The sequence below is a fragment of the Echiichthys vipera genome (assembly GCF_963691815.1).
Source record: "Echiichthys vipera genome assembly, chromosome: 19".
NCBI lineage: Eukaryota > Metazoa > Chordata > Actinopteri > Perciformes > Trachinidae > Echiichthys > Echiichthys vipera.
In genome coordinates, this window is record NC_139844.1 from 16,590,001 (window position 1) to 16,603,579 (window position 13,579).

The 13,579-nt window shown below is 41.2% G+C and overlaps 1 protein-coding gene across 2 annotated transcripts in view; it reads left to right on the forward strand.

The window, feature by feature from the left end:
* usta (uronyl 2-sulfotransferase a) overlaps positions 1-13,579 on the forward strand; it is a 55,827-nt gene that overhangs the window by 19,903 nt on the left and 22,345 nt on the right. Inside the window, exons 2-3 of one of the 2 annotated variants that reach the window (XM_083933543.1) lie at positions 5,247-5,363; positions 12,195-12,238. In XM_083933543.1, coding sequence (XP_083789669.1) covers positions 5,247-5,363; positions 12,195-12,238 — 161 coding nt within the window. The remainder of the gene's footprint in view (positions 1-5,246; positions 5,364-12,194; positions 12,239-13,579) is intronic. The other variant, XM_083933544.1, reaches the window with a different exon arrangement.

The following is a 13,579-nucleotide window of genomic DNA, read 5'->3' on the forward strand; positions in this document are numbered from 1 at the left end:
ATCATTTGTTTATAATCATATGTTTCAATAACATAATAATCCATTGCATTGTTCATATATCTTGTTAATTGACAGCCAGTGATAGCTTAATGCCTGACCTTTATATTCTGAGATAATAAACATTATGTCTGGAATGGATCATCTTTGTGCTGAAATCACAACTCTGTGTGTCAAACAGAACACTGTAACAGTCCTATAAAGATCTATTGTTTGGACCAATGAGAAAAGTAGCACACTCCAGTGGACCCCAGTCACATGCTACCCAACTTCTCTCATTCCATCATTTCACTGAGTATGGCTCCTCTGTCACTCTCTGTCCTCTTACAAAGCTTTTTTTTCTCTTTAAGTGCCTCTCTTCTGTCCCTCACTCCAGTGTGAGACTTAGCACCACACAGGATCTCTTTTCATACATTCTGTTTGTTCTGCAGGGCCAAGCTGCGTCACCGTCCCTGCCTGTCTGATAACAACTGCTGCTGTTGCTGCAGCCGCAGAGACAGACAGAGATTAGATGTTAGATGTGAGACACCAAATAGCTCTTGTGTTTGTGAATGTGGCTGACACGTACACACATGGTCACACGTTCTTATGATTAAAGTTCTGTCATAGCTTATAACATTCTACAGAGGGATGCGTGCATCTCCTGCCATCATGCATAAGACAGGTCATTCTCACAGCTGGTCGAGCCCCTCGGCCAGCACTTCCTGTCAGGAAGCCATAAAAAATCCTGTCACTCTCCATAGGCCATATACAGCTTAATAATTACTGCCAATAATCTACATTTTGTGTTTTGTTTTATTCTATTGTGTGTGTGTGTGTGTGTGTGTGTGTGTGTGTGTGTGTGTGTGTGTGTGTGTGTGTGTGTGTGTGTGTGTGTGTGTGTGTGTGTGTGTGTGTGTGTGTGTGTGTGTGTGTGTGTGTGTGTGTGTGTGTGTGTGTGTGTGTGTGTGTGTGTGCGTGCGTGCGTGCGTGCGTGCGTGCGTGCGTGCGTGCGTGCGTGCGTGCGTGTGCATGGATATGTCCTTCCTGGTGGAATCATTGTTTTTCTCTGTTGAAGGCATTTCAAGCCACTGAGGAAACTCTAACTGTCAGTGCAATTCATCTTCTTATTCTGACCTCCGCAGAGGCCTTACAAACTGATTTGATAACAATTTCTTCCTGTTTCCCACTCCCTGACACTCACTCTTCCCATTTATGTCCCTCCCCCCTAACTTTCTTTCTCTTCATTTCTTTTCATTTCCTCACTGTGCTGCAGACAACAGCACAGCTGCTTTTTTCTGAATCTTCTATCATATGACGAACCTCAGGGGAATTCTGGTTCTCTGTAGTAATTCACTGGCTCTTTCAGATCCTTCCTTCATACTTTTTGTCTTCCCTCCATTACCCCCATTTTGCCTCTTTCCTCTTTTCCATCCAGAACTTTATCCACACCCCCACACAGGGTCCCACAGGCCACGGAGCAGCAGGTGATTTACACTGCACACCACATACGTTATGCACGTGTACATGAACAAAAGATGACAGAGGAGATAACTGGCTAAGGGAATAGCTTTACATTTTGGGAAATGGGAAGCTGCAGCCAGCAGCCAATTCGCTTAGCATAGCAGTAAGCTTCAGAGGTGCTGCTAGGGGATTTTTTTTTAACCTTTGGACAGAGCAAGTCTTGGCCTTATTTCTGGTAAGTTCCCACTACACAATTTTCTAAGTCGTCAGATCTGTTTACTCTTCACACTACACAACTCGCTGTCTTCTAATCAAGAGTCTTGAAGGTTTTCACAAAGGAGGAATCCAAGATGAGTATGTGTCATCTCTGTTATGGGAATTTTGGATATTTGTGATTCATAATCATAGTTTTATCAGGTCAGACACAGTTCTGTGTCTCCTCTGTTTAACCTTCTTAATGGATAATGCAAATAACTAACTCATGATGGTATAATGGCATATTTGTACATCTGCACCTTGTGTTAGAGACCTTGTGATAAGAGAGGTTCAGAATGTTCAGAATTGTAATGTCTAAGGCATGTTTTTGTTTGGCCTAAAGACGTCACCCAACCAAGGCTATTCGTGTCCTGTCCCTTCCTCTAAAAGACTGTGCACGATTTGGCTCTTGGTCATTCCTGCTAGACTCTAACTTTGTGAGGGCGCAGGGATGAACGTATTTTTGTCTGCAGAGGAAAATGCTTTGGCAAAATAAACCCCGGAGAAAAAGCCGATCCTGTTTGTTGATCTTTATTGAAGAATCCATTTCCACAACATCTCCAAACTATGTTTTATCACGAAAACATATGCAAGAAGTGACGAGGGAATTAAGAGCTCCTAGTTGTCGTAGGCTGATTTACAGCGATAAAAAAGAAAGAGTTATGAGGTGTTATCGTTGGCACACATGTTCACAAAATAGCCTGTTTACTTTTTATAGCCTGTTGCAACAACAACTTTGGTCTTAGTTGCATATGCAACACATACAGTAAGGCCCAGATAGCCTACTTAGCTGGCTAGATATCTGGAATGTGTCTGCGAGGGACTAGTGAGCCTCTCGATTCCTGTTTTTGAACAGTTCACAGATCGCACTTAAGGTCTAATTTGCAAGTGCCAAGCCAAAGGCGATTTGCATTAGATCTGGGGCTTTGGGAGCTCCAAAAACTGTTGGCAAGTAGAACATCAGGGCTGAAGTAGTATTGTATTGTACCGTATTGCTAAGCTAACTGACGCCACCTTCATATGTAGCGTACAGACATGTGAATGATATTAATGTCATTTAAATTTGATTTGGGATACGTTGTTTCTAGCAGCCTCTTTGGTGGTAAGATGTAATTTCAGGCGAGCCTGTTCTTTGAGAGGCCTCCGTCTTGTTACATATGCGCTATGCGTGTGGACTTTTTCTTTGTTTTTATGCTCTTTTGTAAACTTTGTTGACCTGACAGGCCAACTGCTGTCAGCAGCATCACTAACATGGCGTTGCACTTGCATTTAGAAAGGGAATGTCGCCACAGACACACATATTGTAATACTCAGCAAAAAGGCAAGTAGAAGAGCTTTCATTCAATCACCATTGTTTTAACTCACTAGATAGTAACTTAGCAGATAATTAACTAGATGAAAATCTTATATCTCTAACTCTCAACAAGAATGTCTGACTTCTGATTCACTATTTTGTGAACGATGTGACTGTTTTTTACGACTGCTTCATACGTGTGTCCTTGGCTGTGGGGTTAAAATGTGCTGCTCTGTGAAACTGTGATAGAGCACAGTGAAGGTCTTCCAGATTCCAGGCTTTCTCAGTGGCTACATGCGAATCCAAGCATGAAACCCAAAGCAAGCAGATAGCTGACACCCAGTGTGAAATCACACAGTGGGAGAAAGCCTGCAGGTTTAAGACTCACAAACCATTTTTTTTGCATTGGTGTGGAACAATTGAACATATAAAGCAATGATTCTTGGCATATAACAGCAGGAGTTGCTCACCCTTAGTGTTCATGATGGCTGCTTTTTAGTTTGTTCACAGCGAGGCAGAAAAAGAACTGGCTAACATCATGACAGGCCAGCCAAAATACAAAATACATGTTAAGATTTGGTTCACCAATGGTCTGAAAATATCTGGTGTGGTGATGATTCTGCAGAGTGCGCACCCGGCTCTTTGTGTGTTTCTGTATTTGTCTGTAGCATGCTTCATTTGTGACTCAGGAACATCACCACTGAATCCTAAAACAAGGGTGTGGATTGTTTACAGTTCCCACAACCAGCTGTTGTCTGTTTTCATTCGACATTTTCATGATCAAAGGAGTTGTAGTAACACATTGAAATCCTTTTTTGTCTTTCCAATGCCTGTAGGGCCTATCCTTTTTTTGTTAATGGTTACCAGTTCAATCTTAACACACATAGGGTTTTCTGGGGGAATATTGTGCTTCAGTTGGCGATAAAAAAAGTGAACATTCATATGAAATAGTTGTGGCATTTCACAGGAAAGTAATTTTGTCGGTCAGCACTAAGTTCTGTTCAAATGATGAAGAACGGGGATAATGTGATAAATATGCTTGCGTTGCCAATAAAAATAAGATAGACGGATTTTGTTTGGTTGAGGCTCAGGGCCAAAGGAGCTGTTCTGTAAACAATCAATTAAAGCAGGGTGTTTTTCTGGGTTCTCTCACTCAGACAGAACCTTCTGTCCCAGTTGCAGCCGAGCCAATGTGGTGGTAGATTTACAGACTATTGGGCTACTCTAAATGCTCCAGTTGAGATATTGCGAAAAAAGACTGTAATAAACACCAAAATAATGAAGTTTTTATAAAAAATGTGTACTATGTAAATACATCTTAAATTCATGCACTATGATCTAATTCCTCCTTGGCACCTTCCCTACTTCCTACATCCCGTCTTCCACCGTTACTTGGACCACACCCATCTTTGATCTCAGCCTTTATTTTGATCTCAACCACACATCTGTAAAGTTTTGTCACTGCATCTTGCATGGTTATCAGGCCAGGGGTGTAAAGTAGACTAAGTTTTCCCCCCTACTTCTGTGAAAATGAGCAGTTGCAGATTAATTTACTATATGTTTTCAGGTCATACTGGGCCATAGTCCAGGCTAATTGTCAGACACTTCTTATTCAATAAAAGACTTGAAAGACAATAATGTGCCATCATGGAGATAGAACATCCTGGTTGTGCTAACTGTGCAACATCTCACAACAAATGACTTCACTGACTCTCTAAAACCACGAGTCTTTATTCCAGTTCCAGTTTGGTATGGTGATTGTATGTAGCTGTGGGGCCCAGCCAGTGATGCATGACACATCAGCAGATCTGGTGTGTGTTTTGTGAGCTAAGAGGTGGTGTAAAGCAACAGAGGCCGAGTAGTTGCCCAGCTGCGGTTGATTTTAATGGGTTGGCCGCTGAAGTGAACTGCTGTTGTTGTTGTTGTTATACGAGGGTCTACCATTATTTATATCTTATAATATTCAGAAATTACATGGGTTTTGTAAGCAATATGTCTCAAAACACATTTTCTTTCTTGTGTGTTGCTGAAAATAATGTGCAATTCATCCAAAATTCAACACACTACCATGCTACAATTAATGTCATATACACACTTACACGAATATATCGTTGAACCTATTTCTTTCAGCATTTGTAGCATCTTTAGCTGACTGTCAACACACCAACTAATAAATATAACCCAGTAAATATTGTTGTTAATTATTCAGTTTTCTTTATCGACATAAAAGTAAAAAGTCCCCTCTACTCTTTTGTAGGGGTATGTGGCAAAAATCACTGGTCAGTCAAAGTGGCCACCGGCAGACTCTTTATCCATAAGGACAGGCTGGCAAGACAGCTGGTGTCGAGCCCACATGTCCACAAGGCGAGACGAGGTATGTACAAACTGCACAAGCACTCCGGTGCTCTCTGAAGAGGAAGTGACTCCTCAATTAGTTGACAGCATGCAGTTTACCAAGAAATCCCTGACAGCATCACATCCTGTGATTGACAGTGTTTTCTGACTCTTACGTTTCTTTCTCATTATTGGGGCAATATAAACATGATCGCTCCTAAGAAGTCATGAAGAAAAAGCATTTGCATCACTGACTGCTGACTAGTTGATGACTGATTACTTCTCCTACTGTTGCTGTGTGGCGTCAGACATCTATTAGGGTTGCAAGTGTTTGCCCAATTTTCTACTTCATGGCTCATTTCTTCATTTCAAAGCTTGATTTTCACAGTGCGCATATACTATGTGACAGCCTGCCAGATAGAGTAGGGTCTCACAAGGTCAAGATTCATACTTGTTTTTGTGGAGAAGTCAGTGAAGAGAAAATCATTTCATTCAAATGTGTTCATTTCTTCCAAGTGTTTGACTTATGAATGCTATTTGTTGTTATATGAAATTTCTATCAACTACAGCACTAGTTTTCCCGTTAACCTTTTTTAAAACGTAACAATACAGGCGTTTACAAGAATTATACGTGTCACTCCTGTTTGCTCGTCCCCTTCTTAATGTTGGAAATGATCACGCTTTTTTTTTTCTTGTTCCAGTAAATATGTCTTTTATTTATGGCTACTGGGCTGCACAGCCACCAGAGTCATTACTGCTTTGCTGGGTCATCACTTCAGCTGTACGTCCCTGTAGTACATTATACACGATGGTAATGACTTGTGTCCACAAATGACATGCTGACAATCATCCTGAAGTCTCCCAACCCATGCACAGTTCTATGCATGTGTGTCCTTCTACTCCATTTCAGTAACCAAAATTTTAGGGGAGAAATAAGTCCACAAATTTGTCTCCCTACCAGCTTTTGGTCTCCGGGCACCTGCAATAACATTGAAACAGCACTAGTTTTCTATTTATAACACAAAGCTATCTGACCATTGTTGATTCTCGAGTGACTGAGGGGTGATGTGGAGCAGGGCGGAGTGGGTGGAGACCCTGGCCCTTTGCTTAACTCCCTTCTGTAATTTGGTAGATGGGTCAGGCTACGGGTCTTAATGGAGGGCCACTCCCTCACTCCAAATCAAAGGGTTTGGTGACCACACACACATTTCATAGACAAACACACAGAAAAGCTTGTATGTAACCCACTACATGCTGACTTTGTTTGCATATGCTCTCTATTTTGGCACAAATGTTTTGTATGGACTGTAACCATAGACGTGTCTAGTTGAACTGGCTGTGTTTCACACAGCTGGGTCAGGCAGATGTTATGTAATTTTGGACTGCAGTGCAGATTGTCATGAGATATTTATTTTTTCCATCCACTCTGTTGTATGTTTCATTTAAAAACTGCGGTCTATATTCTTACAACAAAGTCAGTATAGGGACCTGAAGTAAGAACACACCTTTCACCTTCTCATTTTCCTCTGTGGTATCAGGATGTGGTTAAGGATGAGAGAGTTTAGTCTTCACAGTCTGTGGAACCTGTAATCTGGTTTCACATACTTGGAGAGCATTCCAAGGCAGCAGCTCTATAACCCTCCATCTTTGCTTTGAGTCGTGTCCCACAGCAAAGCGAAGGCCCCTTAACCTCAACACTGCGCCTATCCTCTTGGCCGTATCCTCAACAACCATTCCTGTGTGGTTTTCCGATCCCACCTCTGCCTATTCTGGGATGTGTTCTTTCCTAAGCTCTACTTAGCTAGGTCGCCAATTTCTGGAAGCATGGTGTATGCTCTAAATACATGTTTATGAAATTCCCAAACTTACTGTAGCATTCCTGAAGCAGGCCAACACCAAAGGGAAAATTACAGAAACCTGAAAGAATTGTTCTGGGATCAGTCGGTCAAAGCCTGCACACTATACAGTTTTCTTTGGTTTGACATCAGCTATGTCATGAAATAAGGCCAACCTTTTTCAATGTGGATGAAACGCAATTCTAACGGACAAAAGCTGTTTTTTCTCCTCACCAAAAAATATTTCTCCTGTCGCAGTATTCAGGTAAAAAACACAAATTTGCACCCTTTTCAACATCACATTCTCTGCCTAGTCCCAGACCTCCGAATCGTTCATCCACATCTCAGGTTGTTTTCAGCAATTCAAATATGGAAAAACAACCAAGCCAACCAGAGCTGTGTAGGACACTCCAGAGCCAGAAATACAGCAACAGAAAATTTGCCACGAAAATTGCTGCAAGCATGGAAGAGACTGACACATCTGTCTTACGTTTAGTTGTCTAAATTAATAACAAGCACATGAGTCTTTTCTCACTAGATGAAAAAAGTCAACTCAGCTAATTGGGTGACTAATTGATGTAGGTGGTAATTTGCTTTAACAAGTTCCCAGACAGGGGCAGTTACTGACCTTGATGTTTTCTTTTTCTTTTTTGTGTTGGGTTCTAAAGTTTAATTGGATTCTTCTACTCATGTAAATACAGGGTTCATTGTTGTTGTGCACATCCACTATTAAGGATATACAGTAGATTGAGTTTGATTGTGGCTTGCTGTGGTGTGAGTAGAGTTTTAGCGTGTTATCCTAAAATATGACAATAGTGAGTTTGAGCAACAGCTTCACTGCCCAGATTCTGAATAGTTCTGTCCTGTTGGATGTTTTGATTCATACTGAAAATAACATTCATGGCAATAATCATAATAAACAGTACTAGCTTTTAGCTTCTATTACTTGCACATGTTGCTCATAAAATCCCTTGTGGAGATGTCTTGTTGTGTAGATCGTTTATTTTCTTGATTTACTGAATTAATATCGTGGTAGTGGAAGTAACACCCACTTACAAAGTCACTTCATCCCTAAATGGAGCAGATTATATACAGCAACACCACAGTCTGCTCTGTATCTGTTTTAATAGTTCTAGATGTTTTTTGTACATTTATTTTGTTTATATAGAATGTTCTGGGCAATATATAGACTGTTTTAGAATTCACTGATCAATAATTAGAAGCACCACTGATTTATGTTGTTCATTGTTCAGTATTGACTAGATAATTGTACATTGGAACGGTTATCCAGCTGCTCTTAGCCAGGGGCGAGTCCTTGGATCTTGTGACACAGTAATCCAATTAACTATTTAGCTACAGGCCCATGCATACCCACACTCCAGTTAGTTTCTTCTTCAATCACTCACTAACTCACTCACTCTCACACACACACACACACACACACACACACACACACACACACACACACACACACACACACATTCACACATTCACACGATAATACAGGAGGATGTTCAAAGGTGACACTGACCTTTGTTTAATTTGGGAATTCTTCCTTCACTTCTGAAGTGTGCCCTTTGCCCTTTCCTACTTAACTTTTTCCTCCACTTGAGCATCGTGACCCGTGATGTATTTTTTGTACCTACATACAGATCGGTGACTAAATAGATGGGCAGAACAGTTTTAGTGCTCCTTGGCAGAGATGTCATAAGTATTTTTAAAAGACATTTAACATTATTCTACCAAAAGATATGTATGTCCTATCTGAGATATTAAATCCAAATCTCCCAGAGGTGCATGGAAGGATTATGAGACAATGGGTCCCTGGGCACAGACATGTAAAAGCCCCCACCCACATTTTTCACAGGTTTTGCAGGAATCTTAACCCTGAAGTTCTGTTATCAGTTGAAACTTTTTTGTTCATCCCGGAGATTAATAGAGGCCATCTTAATTTTTTTCCATAGGCAATGACACACCTCTCTCCCCCAGTTATGTGCTCTACTATTTCTTGTCTGGACCAGTTCAATAATCCATCCATACAAAGGTGTTTAACTGGGTTGATATCTGATGACTATGAGGGCCATGGCATCATGGCAGCTTCGCATAATTTTCATAGTCGTCCAACCAATCAGTGAACCCCTATCCTGGGAGCATCTGCATTTGTTTTGTGCAAATGGTTAAATTCTGTGTATACCTGTGAATTTGTGCAAACAGCTGGAGCAGTAGCGGGCAGAGTTAAATCATAGTTATCAAACCATAAATTGGTAATAAATCATGTTAACACTGGTAACAATAAGAATGCAGCTGCCACATAGTACAGAACTATTTTTGGGCTGTTTTGTTCAGAATATATTTCTGAATCAAGCCAAGGAATCCCACGAGTGTCCTCCTCTTCCTGACTTCTATCAGTGGATCAGAGGACAGCAGGGTCGATAAGTACAGTACACTGTTCAGTGGCTCTTTAAGTTAATTTTCTCATTCAGTGGGTGGTGGGGGCGGAGGGCAGCTGTCAGTTTTTACGAGCCTCGTGCCCTGGAAAAAATTAGTTCCAATCCCTAATACAAATTGCTAATGAGAAGTACACATGGGAGGTGGGGAGGGGTCGAGGGGTCCTGGGGGGTAGTTGTCCATGATGGATGACAGAAGAAGGAACAGAGATGTCTGCCTTTCTGCATCCTCGCCCTGACGTGACCTCAAATGCTTAGGAGATGAGCTGCAAGCCTCCCTCAGCATTCCTGAGGAAAGCTGCGTAAAGTCACGAAAGAGAGACAAAGACAGATGCAAGCAGAGAGAGAGAGTCTAAAAAACACCTGAGGGTGAGCATATTGCAGCTGTGTCAGTATTTATACATCCAGCTCCTGATGAATTAATGAGCAACAACACACAGAAAGTCAAGCAGGTTCTTTACCTGCAGTATGTGTGTGTGTGTGTGTGTGTGTGTGTGTGTGTGTGTGTGTGTGTGTGTGTGTGTGTGTGTGTGTGTGTGTGTGTGTGTGTGTGTGTGTGTGTGTGTGTGTGTGTGTGTGTGTGTGCGTGTGTGTGTGTGTGTGCGTGTGCGTGTGCTATTGTAACAGAGGCAGATTGGAGCTCAGTGTAAAGCTAATTACTCAAAGCTTTCACCACTATCTTAGGTATAAACAGTACTTACTTACTTACTAAGTCATGCAAAGCATTTCAAGCATATGCATACAATAATATTTCTAAGTGTGCCAAGTGGGAAACTTGGCCAGTTACAAAACAATGTGTGTGTGTGTGTGTGTGTGTGTGTGTGTGTGTGTGTGTGTGTGTGTGTGTGTGTGTGTGTGTGTATGTGTGTGTGTGTGTGTGTGTGTGTGTGTGTGTGTGTGTGTGTGTGTGTGTGTGTGTGTGTGTGTGTGTGTGTGTGTGTGTGTGTGTGTCTGTGTATTGGCTCACATTTTAGAGACACACAGAGAGATTGTTTTAGCATGTAATATTTCTTCTCTTTATAGCTTTACTCCCCCCTCACCCTCCAGTTTGTCTGACTCCTTCTCTCCTGGGCAAGCCACCTGAATGTTGTAAAATGTGATGGGGAGTGATGTGGCTCTGTGTGTCCGGATGGACCAAAGAAAAGGCCGCTGTCTGAAAGCCATGGCCTGGATTTGCAGAGAGTGGGCAGAAAAGCAGGCACAGATCCCAAGTGTGGGGCAGCCTTGAATGAGCTCCATTGTCCCCTCATAAAACAGCTCATAGTGTTCGATATACTGTATAAAGAGGTTGTAACTCTCTTCGGGGCATCCTCAGACTTGATGCAGAAGAGCTACGCTGTTTTCTGTGTGTGACTGTGGCAGAAGATGACAGAGCTTTTGTTGTGTTGGGGTGTGGGTTTTGAATAGAAGTGCCACCTGTTGTTTAGTGCAGCCTCTAAAACTGTAGGGTGTGACATGAGGGAAATGTGGAGTCAAACCTAAGTTGGATGAATCTGATAAAAGTGGGTGCATTGAAAGAAAACGATATTAACTCAGAAAAAAAACAAGTCGAGCTCATCAAGGAAACATGTCAGTCAAGCAAAAAGGAAACGTTCATCCTTTATTTGCAAAAATTGATACAAGCCAATCACAGTGTTCCACATTATCTAAAGTGGACTGCAGTTGAGTCACACCCACTTTGGCAGCAAGCATGGACGATCCTGAGGCAGCGTAAGCTCCATTTTAATCTAATGATAATATTGTTAGGGTACGTCATTTGTGTTTATATTGTGTTTAAAGTAAACATGAGATATTACAGTTATACAAGAAAAACATTTATAGCTTCTACATTTATAGATTTTATTTTATTCGTCCATTGGAATGGTCAGCGGATCTAAAATGTCACTCTAAGAGAAATATGGAAATAAATAGGGGAATACTTACTTGATTTATTGTGACTGTCTCGATTTTTTTTTTTTTTAATATCAACACCTTATAATTCATCCTATTGATTACTACACTGGATATTTAACTCAGGGCTGACCCTTGTACTGACCTCTTGTTTGTTTAAAAACAAACTACAGTTTATATGCAGTGTGTTTTAAAGAATCACTGTATTCATTGATATAAGATTCATGAAAGAATGAATGTCTCTTAAGACTATTTATTATCATTTTTACTATTAGGCGGTCTTTGTGGTTAGATTCTCCGACCACTGAAATTATCAAATATAAACCATATTCAAGTATTTCAATATTCTTTTTTATTGCTTATGATTCACAGCTGTATTTGAAGTAGTAGAACCTATAACTAGATATATCACACATACACACAACATTTTCTTTAGACTTCAACGTTTGTGTTTCATACAAATGCTTTGAGGATTGCCATTACATTACTGTCTTGCTTGGGTGTTTTCTTTGAGGTTTTCAAACTGGTAACATACTCTTCAAATACCTGCTTCTTTATAGTGGTGCAAGTGCACATTCACTCCTTTTTTTTTAGTTAAAAACGTTGAGTCCTCTGGTCTCTGTGAATGGTTCTTGGAAGTGGTTGTACTGTGTACCGGTATGTCAGAACCCTTACATGTATGCTATCTTGTCTTTGCAGGTGAATCCACATATCTGGATGACCACGGGCCCCCTGCTCCAAGGGTAAGTCTTCCTCTCTGTCTCTCTATTTCATTTCCTATTTCACTCCTTTTCCTCTTTTATCCCATTTTGCTATTTGTGGCCTTTAGTTTTTTTCCTACCCTCTCTGTCTCCTAGTGTGTTGCCCTGCGTTTCCAAGCCAGTTCGGTTCAGCCAGGATAAGAGTTAGGTCTGTGTGAAAGATCTGTGTGCAAACTCTCTTTAAATACAAACTAGACCTGGCTTCACTGCTACAGTAATGCTCTGAACACACTCTCTCTCTCGTACAAACACGCACAGCGCTGACACAGAGGCCTTGTATTCATCCAGCTGCACGTCTGCATGACCATCTCTCCTCTATGCTGCCTCTTTCTCCCCCTGCCAACTTCTTTCTTCCTCCGTCTGCCCTTTGTTCATTATCTCCCTCTGAAATCAATCACCACCTCATTTTCACCTCATGCCTTGCCAATTCCATCCCCTTGTTCGTCATTGACGACCCCCACCACCACCACCACCCATTCTGGCTGAATCTGAGTTGCTTTTTCTGGTTTTCACGTAGCATTTAGCACGTAGCTCACCTGACATTTCATCTTAATTGGTTGCAGGTTTGTTTGTGGCTGATGTGAAAAACTGTTCCGTCAGGTCACATCTGGGATATGTTGTGTTTACTTTGAAAAGCCTGTTCTGGCCACAAAGCCAAACCACCCATCCAGAGGGCTAGTTCCATGCAGATAACACTGAAGTGTTATTTATGTGAAACAAACTTTGGCCGACTGCAACATTGGGGTGAACTTGTTGTCATTTCCGTGATAACAAGTATTTTTCTGGGAAAATCGTCTGAAACAAACTTTTATGTTTCACTTACAACAGGCTCCCAGTGCTTACTTTGTACATTCTGTAAGATGACCTTTAGATGGTTATTGGAATAAGTTACATATTTCCTATAATTGTAGCTTCGTAGTGTATTCTGGTCCTTGAGCTAACAAGGACACTATCTAACATGTTGTACACTGCCAGTAATTCAGTTACAGTTACGGTTGGGGGAGCAATATGATGAAGAGATGATATAGCACGTTTGATTATGAGTCTTGAGTTGTCTTATGCTGAGAGAGTGTCATTAAAAGGGACAAAGTTACACTGTCGAAGGTGTCTCCGTGCTCTTACTCTATCCACGGCCCGAAACTATGGGTTAATGCTAAGAATAACCAGTGTTACACTGTTGATACCAAGCTTTCAATAGTACATGGGCCTGTAGAAATGTAATGGAAATGAAGTCTGAATGAATGAATCACAAACAGTCTCCACTATTTTTTATTGAAGGTAGAGCATAGTGTAACAGCTTGACTTTGTCCTGAGGCAATTCTG